At 54.9% G+C, this 16,954-nt stretch overlaps 2 protein-coding genes across 2 annotated transcripts; both read right to left on the minus strand.

The window, feature by feature from the left end:
- Nucleotides 1-3,824: 3,824 nt before the first annotated feature.
- LOC142061358 (protocadherin gamma-A12-like) lies at nt 3,825-7,995 on the minus strand. The gene has a single exon (XM_075102302.1). It carries the CDS (start codon nt 7,388-7,390, stop codon nt 4,418-4,420), a length of 2,973 nt encoding a protein of 990 aa, XP_074958403.1. The 5' UTR covers nt 7,391-7,995; the 3' UTR covers nt 3,825-4,417.
- An 80-nt stretch (nt 7,996-8,075) lies between these two features.
- Nucleotides 8,076-11,741, minus strand: LOC142061359 (protocadherin gamma-B5-like). Its single transcript, XM_075102303.1, has one exon. It carries the CDS (start codon nt 11,253-11,255, stop codon nt 8,697-8,699), a length of 2,559 nt encoding a protein of 852 aa, XP_074958404.1. The 5' UTR covers nt 11,256-11,741; the 3' UTR covers nt 8,076-8,696.
- Between the last annotated feature and the right edge of the window lie 5,213 nt (nt 11,742-16,954).

Genomic DNA, 16,954 nt, shown 5'->3' on the forward strand with positions numbered 1-16,954 from the left:
ACATCCAGAAAACATGGAAAGAAAACTTGCATACACAACTTAGCCTCAGGCCTTACTGAGAACAAGGATCACATCATGGATGCGTGTGTGAGAAACAGCTCTGAAATTAGGGGTTTTTTTTTCCAGAAAAAGAGATTTCTCTGCTCCTCACAGCAATTTGAGGGAATGTAAAATGTTCCCAAGTGCTTAAGCGATATGCCACTCCAATAAAGACTCAGCCATAGAGGTATCAACTCAAACACTATCATTCTTCTTCAGCACATGGGCAACATGGAAGATACATGATGCTTAAATCTTAACCTAAAATGAACGTCTATGCTCAAGAAATACCATTCATGGGAAACACCATGCAACACAAAAGCAAACTGAGGGAACCACAACTCATCCAGTTTGAGTCCAAGTAAGGTGATCCCAAAAATAAGACACCTTCAGGCTCTTTTTCAGAAGGCTGGCAACGAACCCTGAGAATTAACAAAACACATGCCATGTCTCTACCGGCAGCTCCTCACACGCAGCACCCCCAAGACTCTCCTCAAACCCTTCACACCTCCCATGGTTGTCAATGATCATCATCAGCTGCAGATAGACTCCATCGAAACAACAGATGCACAGATAACTTCCCCTTACCATGGATAATGTTTGACTGCTCACCATGTGTATGTGACAAGGAAGAACATTTCTTCCAGTGGCATTTTAAGGAAACACAAGGAGCAAGGCAAAATTAACACATGCAGAATGGAAGGGAACAGCACATACACTTCTAGGTTATGGCACTTAGAGAAGATACATAATTAAGATATTTAGTAGATAGTGAGCAGACAGTTTGCTCTTCCCAAAGCTCCCATTAAGGCATTTGTCATAAGTACAGAATTAAGCTGGTAGTTAAGAGCTGATGACAACCTGCAAACACACAGGAAAAACCCCTCAGGGCTCACAGCCAAAAAGCTGCCTTAGCCAGAAAAAAAAAGTCTTCTGCCAAACTTTATGGGATGATGAAACTCACAATGCTGGGCGCTGAGCAGGGAAAGGAGAAAACCATCTCTCTTCTGTCCTTCAACAGCCCCTCACAAACAGCTCCCACGACTCGCATCTCCAGCCCTTCACAACTTGCACGGTGCTCTTTGACCCTCATAATTTGCAAGCACTTGTCATCAAACAGCCAGTCCCTCACACATCCAGTTCCTTTTCCAATAAGCCCACCTTAAAGTTGGGGAATCAGCAAAACACCTCTCCCGTTCCCTCCAGTAGCCCTTCACACACAGCCACCCAGAGACTTTCTCAAAAAGCCACAACTTCTATGACTCTCTTTCGACTTCATAACAGGCAGACAGACTTTGTCAAGGGAGCAGTTGTTGCCCAGCCCATTCCTCCACTTGGTGCACAAGGATGGCAGCATGGACCAATGCAAAGACATTTCATTGCTCACCATGTTATCATGGAGAAACATAAAGGCTGAGAAGAGTAGAAACAATGAGCAGCTGTGTTACACACGGGGCCATGAACATTGTCTTTCTCATCCTACTCAAACACAATTGCTACCAGGAAGATATCAGACCCTGTTAATAATGCAAACTTCCACTTGCTAACAACGTCATACGTCCGTTCAGAGGAGCCAATACTGACAGGAAAACCGGTATTACGCATGTCAGGAGACAAAACGAGAAATTACCTCACCTGTGATGAAAACACGTAAGTTTAGTAAAAGATACTAAATAGACTGGTCCAAGTACGGACCCTTGAGGAACACCACAAAGGTTCTGGTTTCCACTTGGACACTGAGCCATTGATAAGAACTCTTTGTGATCATCTAGACCAGTTCCTTGTCCATCTAACTGTCCACCTCTCCAACCAGTTTCTCTCCAACTGAGTGGCCATCCTGTTATGGGGGACCACATGGGGGACACCCTGCACGCGTTCTTCCACTGTCCCTCAGTCTGTTCATGGAAACCTCGGCTGCGCTGGGTTGTCACTCTGCACTTTGAGGCCTGCAGTAGAGACGGTTTTGCTTTCTATTGCTATAGACAACTGTGCCTCTGTGAGCACTCGTAGGTCTATGAAAGCCTTCCCCTTTACAGGTGCAAACATGTGTACAAAAACTACACCTGCACTCAGACAATAGGAAGAGATTGACCTTCCACATACAGTCAGACAACTGGAGGTCAAGCTGTAGCCCATGACAACAAGCACGGCAAGAGTTAGAAGCACAGAAATGAAGGGATCACGTGACATAATTTTTCTTAGGCCAAATTTGTTGAGCAGGAGTAACGCAAATTGCATGGTACTCCATTAGGCACATGGTTGTGGTAACAATGACAAGCAAGGAAATGACCATCTATTCTTCTATACCCCAACACCACAGAGCTCCCCTGTCTTCTCTCCAACCCTACACAAGCTGCTGGTTTGCATGTGACCTTTTCATAATTGGCGAAAGCATATCATCAGAGGATAATGCACTACGATCACACCAAGAAAGGAGGTACATTTGACTCCTCACCAACATTCTGAGATGATAAAGAAAGATTCTAAAGCACATGAATGATAAACATCCAAAATAAGAGAGGAGCAGTTATCCAATAAAGAATGGGTCATCAAACTCATGCTTTAAGGGGAATCTCCTCCACGTAAAGAAACTCTACATCACGACATTCCAGGGAGATACAGATGGATAATGGAGGTTTCACACAGGAATTATAATCCCATGCATCATCATTCTAGATATACACGTACGCTCAAATACCTTATTATCAAAGGACTGCCATGGCCTTTCAGTACGGAGAAGCTAGGGCCATAACATAAATGGCACAGGTCTTGGCACCAGGTATAAAATCAAACCACTGCCCAGCCAAAAGCACGTTGACCCACCTATTTTCATGGGGTGGAAGCCAGCCTCTCACCCTCCTTGCTCGGCATTCTCAGCTGTTCATTCAACCATGGACAGTGCCAACTTTTGGCCATGTATCTGCCACAGCCAAAAGAGCATATGATTCAGAGACATTTTAGGGAAACAGATATCTATCAAAGTCATTATCTTGGCAGCAGTACACTTGCAAGGTATGAATGGAAACTGCTCCATCTGCCTGATAATTTTAACAGATCTCTACTTTTAAAGGACTTTCATCAGCCAAACAGAGCCCCAATTTTAGAACATGAGAGAAACAATGACAAAGTCATCAGAGGACTGTCATCCCCTTTTAGGAGATTGACAAAGGCGGACTTAGTGTAAATGGCAGAAGCTTTGGCACTAGGCGTGAAATTAAACCACAGCCCTGCCAGAGGTGGCATACAACCTCCTTTTTCTCCTGTTTCAAGGCCAGTCTCTCACCAATGCGGCACAGACGTTTCACCACACTTATGTGACAAGCAAAAACATTTCCTCCAGGCAAGAATTAAACTGCTATTCACAGGAAACCTCCAGCAACAGGAAAATGGAAGTACCCACAACTTGGTCAGGAGTCCAAACCAGGTGGTATCCAGACATAAGACACTTCGAGCCCTGTTTCCATAGCCCAGGAACACACCCTGGGACCTGACAAAACTCATGCCTTACCTCGACTGGTACATCCGCACACTCAGGATCCCTGAGACTCTCCTCAAACCCTTCACAACTTGCATCTTTCTAATTTACACATGCACTTCTAGATTAGGGCACTTAGAGAGTAGGCACAAAACAAAGAAACTTAGTGGGGAATGAATAATCGGTTGGCACCTCCAAAGATCCAGTTATGCTTTTATCATAAGTACAGATTTAAGCTGTTAGTTAAGAATCAATGACAACATGCAAGCACACGGGAAGCACCTCCCAGGGCTCCCAGGGCTCCCAGGGCCAAACTTACTCGGGAAGAAGAAATTCACATTGCATTAACCTACAGCTAGGCACTGAACAGGGAAAGGAGCAAACCATCCCTCTCATGTCCTTCAACAGCGCATTCTACTAATGGTCTTAAGTTCCCACGACTCTCCTCTCCACCCTCACACAACTTGCTCCGTGTTCTTTGACCCTCATAATTTGCAACAACATGACATCAAAGGTTCAGTGGCCCAGATCATTTCTCCATACAAGGCACCAGGATCACAGCATGGACTTCACACAGAGGTGTCCCTGCTCAAGCAGGGACGATGGACAAGATGATCTCCAGAGATCCCTTCCAAACCCTAGCATTCTGCGATACCATTCTGTGAAATCCACTCAAATTCACCTCCAACCCCTAACGTTCTGTGATTCTGTGACCTTTACCACTCTGTACTGAGAAGGAAGAATCACTTGTGTGCTCACTACACTTCAGAGGAGAAACAGCAAGGCTCTAAAAGTAAATGAGGAGCGGTCCTCCAAGACAGACTGGGTCAGGGAACACCGTGTGACACTGTAACGACGTGACACAAATACCCGCTCTAAACGCAAGGCCAGCCAACAGGAGCCTCAATTCTCCTGCCTCCCACAACAACGGCAACGCTGAGCCACAATCCCACGGCGTTTCCCTCCCGGCAGCAAGAGGCACCAGCACACGGCGCGGCGCTGGCCGAAGCGCTGCCTTCCTTGTAAGGAAGCCTCCCTACGCAGGACACAGAGCACGGGGGGATAGGGCAGAGAAGCAGCAGAGGGAAGCGTGGCAGAGGAAGTCTCGGCAGAGGAACTCACCGGGGCAGGGGCGGGGTCCGCGAGGCGGGCGCCGGCAGCGTCCTCCCCGAGCAGCGGCGCGGGCTCGTCGGGCGGCGGCCGGGCCGGGAGGGTGTCGCAGCAGCTGCCGCCCGACAAGCGGAGCTGGCTCTTGCGCGAGTCGGCGGTGAGCGACACCTCGTGCGAGTAGGAGTGCAGGAAGGCGCGGACGCCGTCGATGCCCACGAAGTGCGAGGCCGGGACGCCGCGCAAGGCGCCGCTGCCCGCCGCCAGCAGCTGCGAGCGGCGCCAGCGCCGCAGGCGCAGCGCCAGCAGCAGCAGCAGGAAGGCGAGGAAGAGGCAGGACACGGCCGCCACGGCCACCACCAGCCACCGCGTCAGGCTGCCGGCCGGCTCCCCCGCCGCCGCCGCCGCCGCCGCCGCGCTGCCCAGCTCCGACAGCAGCTCGGCCACGCTCTCGGCCAGCACCACCGTCAGCGTGGCCGTGGCCGACAGCGCCGGCCGCCCGTGGTCCTTCACCACCACCACCAGGCTCTGCCGCGCCGCGTCGCGGGCCAGCGGGAAGCGCGCCGTCCGCACCTCGCCGCTGTGCAGCCCCACGCGGAACAGCCCCGGCTCCGTCGCCTTGGCCAGCTCGTACGACAGCCACGCGTTCTGCCCCGCGTCCGCGTCCACCGCCACCACCTTGGCCACCAGCGCCCCGGGCTCGGCCGAGCGCGGCGCCAGCTCCACGCCCGCCCAGCCCGCGCCCGGCGCCGCCGCCGGCGGCGGGTACAGCACCTGCGGCGCGTTGTCGTTCTCGTCCACGATCACGAGCCGCACCGACACGTTGCTGCTCAGCGGCGGCGCGCCGCCGTCCTCCGCCCGCACCCACAGCCCCACCTCGCGCACCTCCTCGTAGTCGAACGGGCGCAGCGCGTACAGCGCGCCCGTCTCCGCCTGCACCGACACGTACGACGAGAGCGGCGCGCCCCGCACCCGCCCCTCCGACAGCCGGTACCGCACGCGCGCGTTCTGCCCCCAGTCCGCGTCCGCCGCCCGCACCGTCAGCACCAGCGCGCCCGCCGCGTTGTTCTCGGGCAGACGGGCGCTGTAGCGCGCCTCCGCGAACACCGGCGCGTTGTCGTTCACGTCCAGCACCCGCAGCGCCAGCACCGCGCTGCTCCACAGCGCCGGCGACCCGCCGTCCGCCGCCCGCACCGTCACGTTGTACTCCGACACCTCCTCGCGGTCCAGCTCTCTCGCCGTCACCACGCTGTAGTAGCTGCCACGTGAGCTCCTCAGCTGGAAAGGCACGCCCCCGTCCACCGAGCACCGCACCTCCCCGTTCGGCCCCGAGTCCCGGTCCTGCACGTGCACCAGGGCCACCACCGTCCCCGACGGCGCGTCCTCAGAGATCTCGCGCAGTGCCGACCGCACCGTAATCTGGGGCACGTTGTCGTTCACGTCTGTCACCGTGATCACGACTTTCGCCGTGTCGGAAAGGCCCCCGCCGTCTCGTGCCTGCACCTCCATTTCGTACGAACCACCTTCCTCAAAGTCCAGACTGTCCTTAACGGATATTTCTCCTGTCTCAGAGTCCAGGTGAAAAATTTCGGGTGCTTGGTCTGAAGCTTTATGAAAACTGTATTTCACGTGCCCGTTCGTCCCCTCGTCGGCATCGGTGGCCGTGAGGGTGACGAGGGCGGAGCCCACGGGCACGTCTTCCGGCACGCGCACCGTGTACTCCGCCTGGCTGAAGGCGGGCGCGTTGTCGTTCGCGTCCAGCACCGCCACGCGGATCCGCGCCGTGCCCGTCCGCGCCGGCTCTCCGCCGTCGCTCGCCCTCAGCACCAGCTCGTGAAACGCCGCCGCCTCCCGGTCCAGCGCCTTCGCCAGCACCAGCTCGGGACGCTCATCCCCGCCGGCGCCCGCCTGCACGGCCAGCGAGAAGTGCTCGTCGCCGCTCAGCTCGTACCTCTGCACGCCATTCGGTCCCGCGTCCGGATCCTGCGCGTCTCGCAGGGGAAACCGCGACCCCGGGGCTGTCGTCTCGCTCATTCGCAGATCCGTTTCTGCCTCTCGGAAGCTGGGCGCGTTGTCGTTTATGTCCATGATCTGCACTTCGATTTCGTAAACTTGCATTTCCCCCTCCACTATCACCTCACAGCGCAGAATGCATTTCTCCACCAGCCGGCACAGCTGCTCTCTGTCTAGCCTCTCCGCCGTCACTAAATGTCCCGTCTTCCCGTGCAGAGCGAAATACTGCGTCCTACCTTCGGAGACAACCTGGATGCCGCGGTGTCGGAGCGCCGGCAGCTCCAGCCCCAGGTCCTTGCCCACGTCGCCCACGAACGAGCCCTTCGGCACCTCCTCGGGAACCGAGTAGCGCAGCTGCCCCCACGCCGCCTCCCACGCCGCCGCCAGCACGCACCACAGCAGGGCTCGCTCCCGCCGGCCCCGCCGCCTCCCCGCCGCGCACATCGCCATCGCCGCCGCCGCCGCCGCACTGCCGCCGCACCGCCCGCCGATCCCGCTCCAGCTCCGGCTCCGGCTCCGGCTCCGGCTTCGGTTCGCCGCTCCCGGCCCCTCCGCCCCGCTGCAGCACGGCTCCGCGCCGCGGGGACGCTCGCAGACCGCCCGGCCGCCGAGCCAGCCAGCCAGCGAGCCGGGCCGCAGCGGGCGGGGCTGCCTGCAGCGCCCCGGCCTTCCTCTCGCTCCTCCTCGGTCAACAGCGGCGCCCGCAGCCTCCTCCCGGCACTGCAGGCACCCACCGCTGCCCAGCGCCGCTTTCATGCTGTAGCTCACTCGATCACTTCGCACTGACTGTACTCCAACTGCCCGGGAGGCAGGAAGCACCCGCAGTGAACCTGCCCAGAATCATCTCCTCGGCTCCCGCCAACTGCGGGGGAAATGCCTTTGCGAGTACAGCAAGAAGAAAAACAGGTAGATCTGCCTGTGCTCCAGTGCCCGGCCTGTGTCCCACAACAGCACAATGGGGGTGACGGCACCACACAACATGCTGGCGTTGAACCAAGTTTTTCTTGTGCTGTAAGAGAACTACCCCCTTGAAAGAAGAGGCATTGTCTATGTTTAGTTAGCGTGAATCCAGATTCCTGTTTTCTTTTGGTTTTTGATCAAACATTGTTTGATGTTTTCATGTTTAACCTAAGGTGAGAGAAAGGAAAGCTTGGCCATTTAATCAAGCACTAACGTTCCTTTTAGAAGAAAATAAAGGAGAGTTGGCAAGAGAAAATAGCCTTGAATTGTCCTTACAACAATGCGCGTGTAAACGAGACCATATATGGACAAAAAGGGTTAGGGTAGTTCATCTGTAAAGACCATCAAGGACCCCCGAAGGGAGGAAGACGTGGGCAGAAGGATCTGAAGCAGAGCCAAGAGTAGTGACTGAATGCCATTACGCAACGTATGTCGATTATAACCTACGTAGATTATAATGAATATATAGGCAGAAAACGTATCAATAGGCAGAAAGTGTATGAATTTATTGTATAAATATAAGGAAGGAGCTAGCTCCGGGGTGGGTGATTTGTGGAAAACCACCGAGCACCCAGACTTGTGCAACCCTGAAATAAATGAGCAATGTCTCTCCTGAGTGTGTGACCATTGACACATTGCACAGCGGGCGATGAAGCTGTTTTTCAGAGAACAGTGCGCTCATTTTCCCGATACACATTTATAGAATCAAGTAATTCCGTAGACCCAGGAAGTGACTTTCCCTTTCCCAGAAATCACTGTGATGGTTTCATGCCTGCTAGAAAGTATCGTTCTGTGTAATACTCATGCAGGTGACTCTCTGGGAAAAGGGGATAGGAAAAGAAAGTAGGCTCCAAAATACTACTCGCGATTATTTGTTCACGCACCACCAGCGGATCTCATTCTACACAGTAAGGATCCGTTTTCAGCAGTACTAACGCATGTGAGGTTGGACAACGCGAGAGCTGTAGACAGAACCCTCTCCGGTGAACCCGAACCTGTGATCACCAAGGAGTGCGGCAGCTAACTGCCTGCTCTTAGGGGAAGGGAGTTAGGCCGATCTTTCTTGCACTCCTTCACGGAGACACGGATCAGCACTCCCCAGTCACGCCACCCGGGGAAAGACAGGGGGAAAGGGACGACGGTTCAGTGGGGCTCGAGGAGAACAGCGAGAGAGCGCGGGCTTACAGACCTGCGTTGCGCCGGGGTCCGCGGGCGGCTCTCCCGCGCCGGCGCTGCTGCTCGGGCTCCGCTTCCCGCAGGGCTCCCCGCCGAGAAGCTCCTCCGCCGGCAGGCTGGGCAGCGGCGGCGGCGGCGGCGGCGGCGGCGGCAGCCAAGGGCCCTCGGCGGCGGCGCGTCCCGGCGCCACGCACAGGTTGTAGGAGTAGGGCAAGGTGCCCTCGCAGAAGTCGGCAGGGAAGGCGGCGGCGCCGGCCACGGAGAAGCGCTGCGCGCCCAGGCAGCGCAGGACGGCGGGCGGCCCGGCCCGGCGCACCCGCGCCACGGCGGCCAGCGCCACGCTCAGCAGGAACAGGGCGGAGAGGAGCGCCAGCGCCAGCACCAGGTAGAACTGCAGCTCCGCCGGCGAGTCGGCGCCCGCCGCCCGCTCGCTCAGCTCCGGCAGCGCCTCCTGCAAGCTCTCGGCCAGCACCACGTGCAGCGTGGCCGTGGCCGACAGCGCCGGCTGCCCGTGGTCCTTCACCACCGCCACCAGCCGCTGCTTCGCCGCGTCCCTCTCCGACACGGCCCGCGCCGTCCGCACCTCGCCGCTGTGCAGCCCCACGCGGAACAGCGCCGGCTCCGGCGCCTGCACCAGCTCGTACGACAGCCACGCGTTGCGCCCCGCGTCCGCGTCCACCGCCACCACCTTGGCCACCAGGTACCCGGCCTCGGCCGACCGCGGCACCACCTCGAACGGCGCCGCCCCCGCGCCCGCCCCCGCGCCCGCCCCCGCGCCCGCCCCCGCGCCCGCCGCCGGCCACAGCACCCGCGGCGCGTTGTCGTTGCGGTCCAGCACGAAGACGCGCACCGTCGCCGTCGAGCTCCGCGCCGGCGACCCGCCGTCCTGCGCCCGCACCGCCACCGCGAACTCGCGGCACTGCTCGTAGTCGAAGGAGCGCTGCGCGAACAGCGCGCCCGTCTCCGCCTCCACCGACACGTACGGCGACGCGCCCGCGCTGCCGCCCGCCAGCCGGTAGCTCACGCGCCCGTTGGCGCCCGCGTCCGCGTCCCGCGCGCGCACCCGCACCACCGGCGCGCCCGCCGCGTTGTTCTCCGCCACGTAGGCGCTGTAGGCGGCCTCCTCGAACACCGGCGCGTTGTCGTTCACGTCCGACACCTCCAGCACCAGCGCCGCACGGCTGGAGAGCGCCGGGCTGCCCCGGTCCCTGGCCACCACCGTCACGCGGTGCTCGGCCGCCAGCTCCCGGTCCAGCGCGCTCGCCGTCACCACCTTATACGAGCCTCCCGACGATGCCACGATCGACAGGGGCGCCTCGCCCGACAGCTCGCACGACACCTGACCGTTCTCGCCGGAGTCTGGGTCGCGCACTTTCACCAGGGCCACCACCGTGCCGGTCGGCGCGTCCTCGGGCACCGGGCTCGACACCGACAACACCGTGATTTCGGGTGCGTTGTCGTTCTCGTCCAACAGATCGATCTGCACCTTGCAGTGACCCGTGAGTCCGCCGCCGTCCCTCGCCTCCAGGCTGAAGCTGTATTTGCTCTTCTCCTCGAAATCGAGGGGCCCCGCCGTCCTGACCTCGCCGCTGTTGCTGTCGACAGCGAACAACGCGCGGACACCGTCCGCGACGTTGCCGAAGGAGTAGGAGACCCGCCCGTTGGAGCCCGCGTCCGCGTCCGTGGCTCGCACCCGCAGCACCAGCGACCCCGCCGGCAGATTCTCCCGCACTCGCGCCTCGTAGACGCTTTTACCGAACACGGGCGCGTTGTCGTTGGCGTCCGTCACGTTGACGCGAACCTGGACGGTCCCGGACCTCACGGGGTCCCCCCCATCCACCGCCGTCAGCACCAGCACAAAGGAGCTCTGCTTCTCACGGTCCAGTGCTCTCTCCAGCACTAATTCCGGCTGCTTGCTTCCATCCGGGCTCTCCCTCACGGCCAGAGCGAAGGACGGGTTGCTGGTGAGCTGGTAAGTCAGCAGCGAGTTGCTGCCCACGTCCGCGTCTCGGGCCATCTCCAGCGGAAAACGAGCCCCGGGAAGCGTCCATTCGCCGATCTCGAGGTCCAGAGCAGCCTTGCTGAAGGCCGGGGAATTGTCGTTGACGTCCTGGATGGCCACCTCGACGTGGAAAATGTTGAGCGGGTTCTGCACGAGCGCCTCGAAGCTGACGGAGCAGGACGCCGACTCGCCGCACATCTCCTCCCTGTCCAGCCTCCCGCTCACGTAGAGGTTCCCGGTCTCCCCGCTCACCGAGAAGTATTGCTTCTCGGCGCCGAGCCGCAGCTTGCGTGCGGGCAGGTCCGCCGGGCTCAGCCCCAGGTCCCGCGTCAGCGGCCCCACCAGCGAGCCTCTGCCCAGCTCCTCGGGGATGGCGTAGCGGATCCGCTCCGCCGCCGCCCGGCACCACAAGCACAGCAGCAAAGCGGGCAGCAGCACTCGCCCGGCCGCTCGCCGCCGGCTCTGCCTCTGCCTGCCCGCCATTCTCGGCAGCGCTCGCCGCGCTCCTCCCTCCTGCCGCTGCCCTCCCGCCCTTCCGGCCACTCTCCGCAGCGAGCGCAGGGGCCGCCGGACGGCAGCGATCTCGGCGCCGCCTCGGACGCCGCTGCTCCCCGCGCCGCGCCGCCGCTCGCCGCTGCTGCCCGTGCCGATGCCGAGAACGGCCGGCGCCCTGCGAGCGACCAGCCTGCGGGGGCAGGTCGCTGCGGCGGCTCCGGCTCCAGCCCCGCCGGCGGCTCCGGCGCCGCTCCGCGTCGGCCAACAGCGGCACCCGGAGGCGCCGCGACGCCACTGCAGCCGGCTGATGGCCGCGCTCACCGGGGGCCGGGCGTTTCACGGGCGGTCAGCGGCTGCGTCCAGCCTTGGGGTCTCTCTTCTCTGGAAACAGGCAGCGCAGAAGCACTTGCTTCCTGCAACGCCAGAGGCGTTTAACGCTGAGGTACACTCTCGGGTAGGTCATCTCCTCGAGTCGCAAATGTCAGAAGGAAATCTTCATGGCAGAGCAATAAAGAAAGGAACTCAGCTGGCCTTAATAAAATCAAGACAGAAGTATAAGAGCAAGAAATTATATTAGAGCTAGGGAAGGCTTTTTGCACTTTTTAGCACTCTGTTAGTTATTTTCAATTCTGCTTACCGGGAACGAATACCAAGAAGGAAATATCTCTTTTGGAGTATTCAGTACGTCATCAGAAACAGAATAAAGGAAAAGCATGATGGGTCTGTGCAAAGGATTTCCAACTTCCCTGCATTTCTTCCTTTTCCTCATGTGCATCTCTGATGTTTCTCCCATGGATTATTTTTCTTGTAGGGAGAAGAACAGTTACAGTGAGGAATACCTCACCCAAAAGTTGAGGTGTGTAGCTCTATGCCAGGACAGCAGAATAACTTTGTTATTGTGTTTCTGAGTCACAGATGAAGTTCCTTCTTTACATCTCCATACTCGAGGGGGAAAGCCATGTGAGATCTCACATAGAAACATAGAATGGCTCAGGTTGGAACAGACCTTTAAAGATTAACTAGTTGAACCACTCTGCCACGGGCAGGGGCATCCTTCACTACAGCCTGTTTCTCAATGCCCCCCCCCAAACTGACCTTGAACTCTTCCAGTGACGGCAGCACATCCACAACTTCTCTGGGCAGAGTGCTCCAGTGTTTCACCTCCCTCATCATAAAACACTTCTGCCTTATCTCTGGTCTAAACCTCCCCTCATCCAGTTTAAAGCCATTAACCCTTGTCCTGTCACAATAGGCCCTGGGAAGAAGTCTCTCTCCATCTTTCTTATAGGTTCCCCTTATATATTGAAAAGGTGCAACAAGGTCTCCCCAGACCCTCCTCTTCTCCACACCAAAGACCCTCAACTGTCTCAGCCCTTCTTCATAGCAGAGGTCTTCCAGCCCCTTGACAATTTTTGTGGCTCTCCTCTGGACCTCCTTCAACAGCTCCATGTCCTTCTTGTAGTATAGGCCCCATAGCAGTATTCCCGGTTGGGTCTCATGAAATGGAGTAGAGGGGGAGAATGCCCTCCCTCAACCTGCTGGCCACACTCCTTTTGATGCAACCGAAGACACCATTGTATTTCTGGGCAGCAAGAGCACATTGACAGCTCATGTCCCATTTGGCACGCACTGGTACACAACAGGTCCTTCTCAGCGAGGCTGCTCTCAATCCATTCATCCCACAGTCTCTGTTGAAATTCGGGATTGCCCCAAACCAGGTGCAGGACCTTGCACTTGGCCTTGTTGACCTTCATGAGCTTTGCATGGTCCCACTTCTCCAGCCTTTCAAGGTTGCCCTGGATGGCATCTCTTCTCTCTACCAGATCAAAGGCACCACTCAGCTTGGTGTTGCCTGCAAGCTTGCTGAGGGTGCGCTCAATCCCACCGTGTATGAAGATACTACATAGTACTGGTCCAAGAACGGAGCCATGTGGGACAACACATGTTACTAGTTTACACCTAGACATTGAGCCATGGAATAGAACTATTTGGATGTGGCCATCCAGCCAGTTCCCTATCCATCTAACAGCCCATCTTTCAAGCCCATATCTCTCCAATTGTGAGCACACAAATGCCCATGAAAGCCTTCCCTTTACAGCTGTCAACACCAAATGTATGTGAAAAAAGTGCACCTGCACTCAGGCAATACAAAGAGAAAAAGGCCAGGAAAAATACCTGCAATGTATGCAATGTATGAAGAAAGTGTACATCCAATGATACAGGGGGATACAGACGTGTAAAGAAGGATTGTCACAGGAATTATGAGCCATTCTGCACGTTCATCATTGTTCCACATGCACATTTACTGTGCAAATACTTCACGACGGAAGAACTACCATCGCCTTGTAGAACAAGGAATCCACAATCACAGCATGAATGGCAACAGGCCTTGGCACCAGGCGAGACGTGCAAGCCTTGCTCAGCCAAGGTCTCATTGGTCCATGTATTTTCCTGGTTGGGAGCCAGCCTCTCACCCTCCTTGCTCTGCATTCACAGCCTTTAGTTGCACCACGGACAATATCCAATATTTTGGCCATATGTCAACCACAGGCAAAAGAGCATTTCGTTCAGTGACATTTTAGGGAAACAGAGCTATATCAAAGTCTTTGTCTTAGCAGCCACAATGAGGACCAGCTTTAGACCTGGACAAAAAACAAACCAAGGCAAAATGGGAAACACTGCAGAAGTGAAGAAATCATAGCTTAACATTCAGTCAGCTGTAGTACTTACACAAGAAGGGTATTTAGATGCTAAAAAGTCCACAGGAAGCCCACAGAGGTGCTCACAGCATAGGTGGACCATAGCCACAGTTCCTCAAGTTCAATTCTTTGGACAATAAACAAAGGAAATACATGGAACCACAACTGTGGGCCCCATAGAACAACTAGCAGAAACTGGACTTTTATACCATCTTTACATCCAGAAAACATGGAAAGAAAACTTGCATACACAACTTAGCCTCAGGCCTTACTGAGAACAAGGATCACATCATGGATGCGTGTGTGAGAAACAGCTCTGAAATTAGGGTTTTTTTTTTCCAGAAAAAGAGATTTCTCTGCTCCTCACAGCAATTTGAGGGAATGTAAAATGTTCCCAAGTGCTTAAGCGATATGCCGCTCCAATAAAGACTCAGCCATAGAGGTATCAACTCAAACACTATCATTCTTCTTCAGCACATGGGCAACATGGAAGATACATGATGCTTAAATCTTAACCTAAAATGAACGTCTATGCTCAAGAAATACCATTCATGGGAAACACCATGCAACACAAAAGCAAACTGAGGGAACCACAACTCATCCAGTTTGAGTCCAAGTAAGGTGATCCCAAAAATAAGACACCTTCAGGCTCTTTTTCAGAAGGCTGGCAACGAACCCTGAGAATTAACAAAACACATGCCATGTCTCTACCGGCAGCTCCTCACACGCAGCACCCCCAAGACTCTCCTCAAACCCTTCACACCTCCCATGGTTGTCAATGATCATCATCAGCTGCAGATAGACTCCATCGAAACAACAGATGCACAGATAACTTCCCCTTACCATGGATAATGTTTGACTGCTCACCATGTGTATGTGACAAGGAAGAACATTTCTTCCAGTGGCATTTTAAGGAAACACAAGGAGCAAGGCAAAATTAACACATGCAGAATGGAAGGGAACAGCACATACACTTCTAGGTTATGGCACTTAGAGAAGATACATAATTAAGATATTTAGTAGATAGTGAGCAGACAGTTTGCTCTTCCCAAAGCTCCCATTAAGGCATTTGTCATAAGTACAGAATTAAGCTGGTAGTTAAGAGCTGATGACAACCTGCAAACACACAGGAAAAACCCCTCAGGGCTCACAGCCAAAAAGCTGCCTTAGCCAGAAAAAAAAAGTCTTCTGCCAAACTTTATGGGATGATGAAACTCACACTGCTGGGCGCTGAGCAGGGAAAGGAGAAAACCATCTCTCTTCTGTCCTTCAACAGCCCCTCACAAACAGCTCCCACGACTCGCATCTCCAGCCCTTCACAACTTGCACGGTGCTCTTTGACCCTCATAATTTGCAAGCACTTGTCATCAAACAGCCAGTCCCTCACACATCCAGTTCCTTTTCCAATAAGCCCACCTTAAAGTTGGGGAATCAGCAAAACACCTCTCCCGTTCCCTCCAGTAGCCCTTCACACACAGCCACCCAGAGACTTTCTCAAAAAGCCACAACTTCTATGACTCTCTTTCGACTTCATAACAGGCAGACAGACTTTGTCAAGGGAGCAGTTGTTGCCCAGCCCATTCCTCCACTTGGTGCACAAGGATGGCAGCATGGACCAATGCAAAGACATTTCATTGCTCACCATGTTATCATGGAGAAACATAAAGGCTGAGAAGAGTAGAAACAATGAGCAGCTGTGTTACACACGGGGCCATGAACATTGTCTTTCTCATCCTACTCAAACACAATTGCTACCAGGAAGATATCAGACCCTGTTAATAATGCAAACTTCCACTTGCTAACAACGTCATACGTCCGTTCAGAGGAGCCAATACTGACAGGAAAACCGGTATTACGCATGTCAGGAGACAAAACGAGAAATTACCTCACCTGTGATGAAAACACGTAAGTTTAGTAAAAGATACTAAATAGACTGGTCCAAGTACGGACCCTTGAGGAACACCACAAAGGTTCTGGTTTCCACTTGGACACTGAGCCATTGATAAGAACTCTTTGTGATCATCTAGACCAGTTCCTTGTCCATCTAACTGTCCACCTCTCCAACCAGTTTCTCTCCAACTGAGTGGCCATCCTGTTATGGGGGACCACATGGGGGACACCCTGCACGCGTTCTTCCACTGTCCCTCAGTCTGTTCATGGAAACCTCGGCTGCGCTGGGTTGTCACTCTGCACTTTGAGGCCTGCAGTAGAGACGGTTTTGCTTTCTATTGCTATAGACAACTGTGCCTCTGTGAGCACTCGTAGGTCTATGAAAGCCTTCCCCTTTACAGGTGCAAACATGTGTACAAAAACTACACCTGCACTCAGACAATAGGAAGAGATTGACCTTCCACATACAGTCAGACAACTGGAGGTCAAGCTGTAGCCCATGACAACAAGCACGGCAAGAGTTAGAAGCACAGAAATGAAGGGATCACGTGACATAATTTTTCTTAGGCCAAATTTGTTGAGCAGGAGTAACGCAAATTGCATGGTACTCCATTAGGCACATGGTTGTGGTAACAATGACAAGCAAGGAAATGACCATCTATTCTTCTATACCCCAACACCACAGAGCTCCCCTGTCTTCTCTCCAACCCTACACAAGCTGCTGGTTTGCATGTGACCTTTTCATAATTGGCGAAAGCATATCATCAGAGGATAATGCACTACGATCACACCAAGAAAGGAGGTACATTTGACTCCTCACCAACATTCTGAGATGATAAAGAAAGATTCTAAAGCACATGAATGATAAACATCCAAAATAAGAGAGGAGCAGTTATCCAATAAAGAATGGGTCATCAAACTCATGCTTTAAGGGGAATCTCCTCCACGTAAAGAAACTCTACATCACGACATTCCAGGGAGATACAGATGGATAATGGAGGTTTCACACAGGAATTATAATCCCATGCATCATCATTCTAGATATACACGTACGCTCAAATACCTTATTATCAAAGGACTGCCATGGCCTTTCAGTAC

Source organism: Phalacrocorax aristotelis, chromosome 8, assembly GCF_949628215.1.
Source record: "Phalacrocorax aristotelis chromosome 8, bGulAri2.1, whole genome shotgun sequence".
In the NCBI taxonomy this organism is placed as follows: domain Eukaryota; kingdom Metazoa; phylum Chordata; class Aves; order Suliformes; family Phalacrocoracidae; genus Phalacrocorax; species Phalacrocorax aristotelis.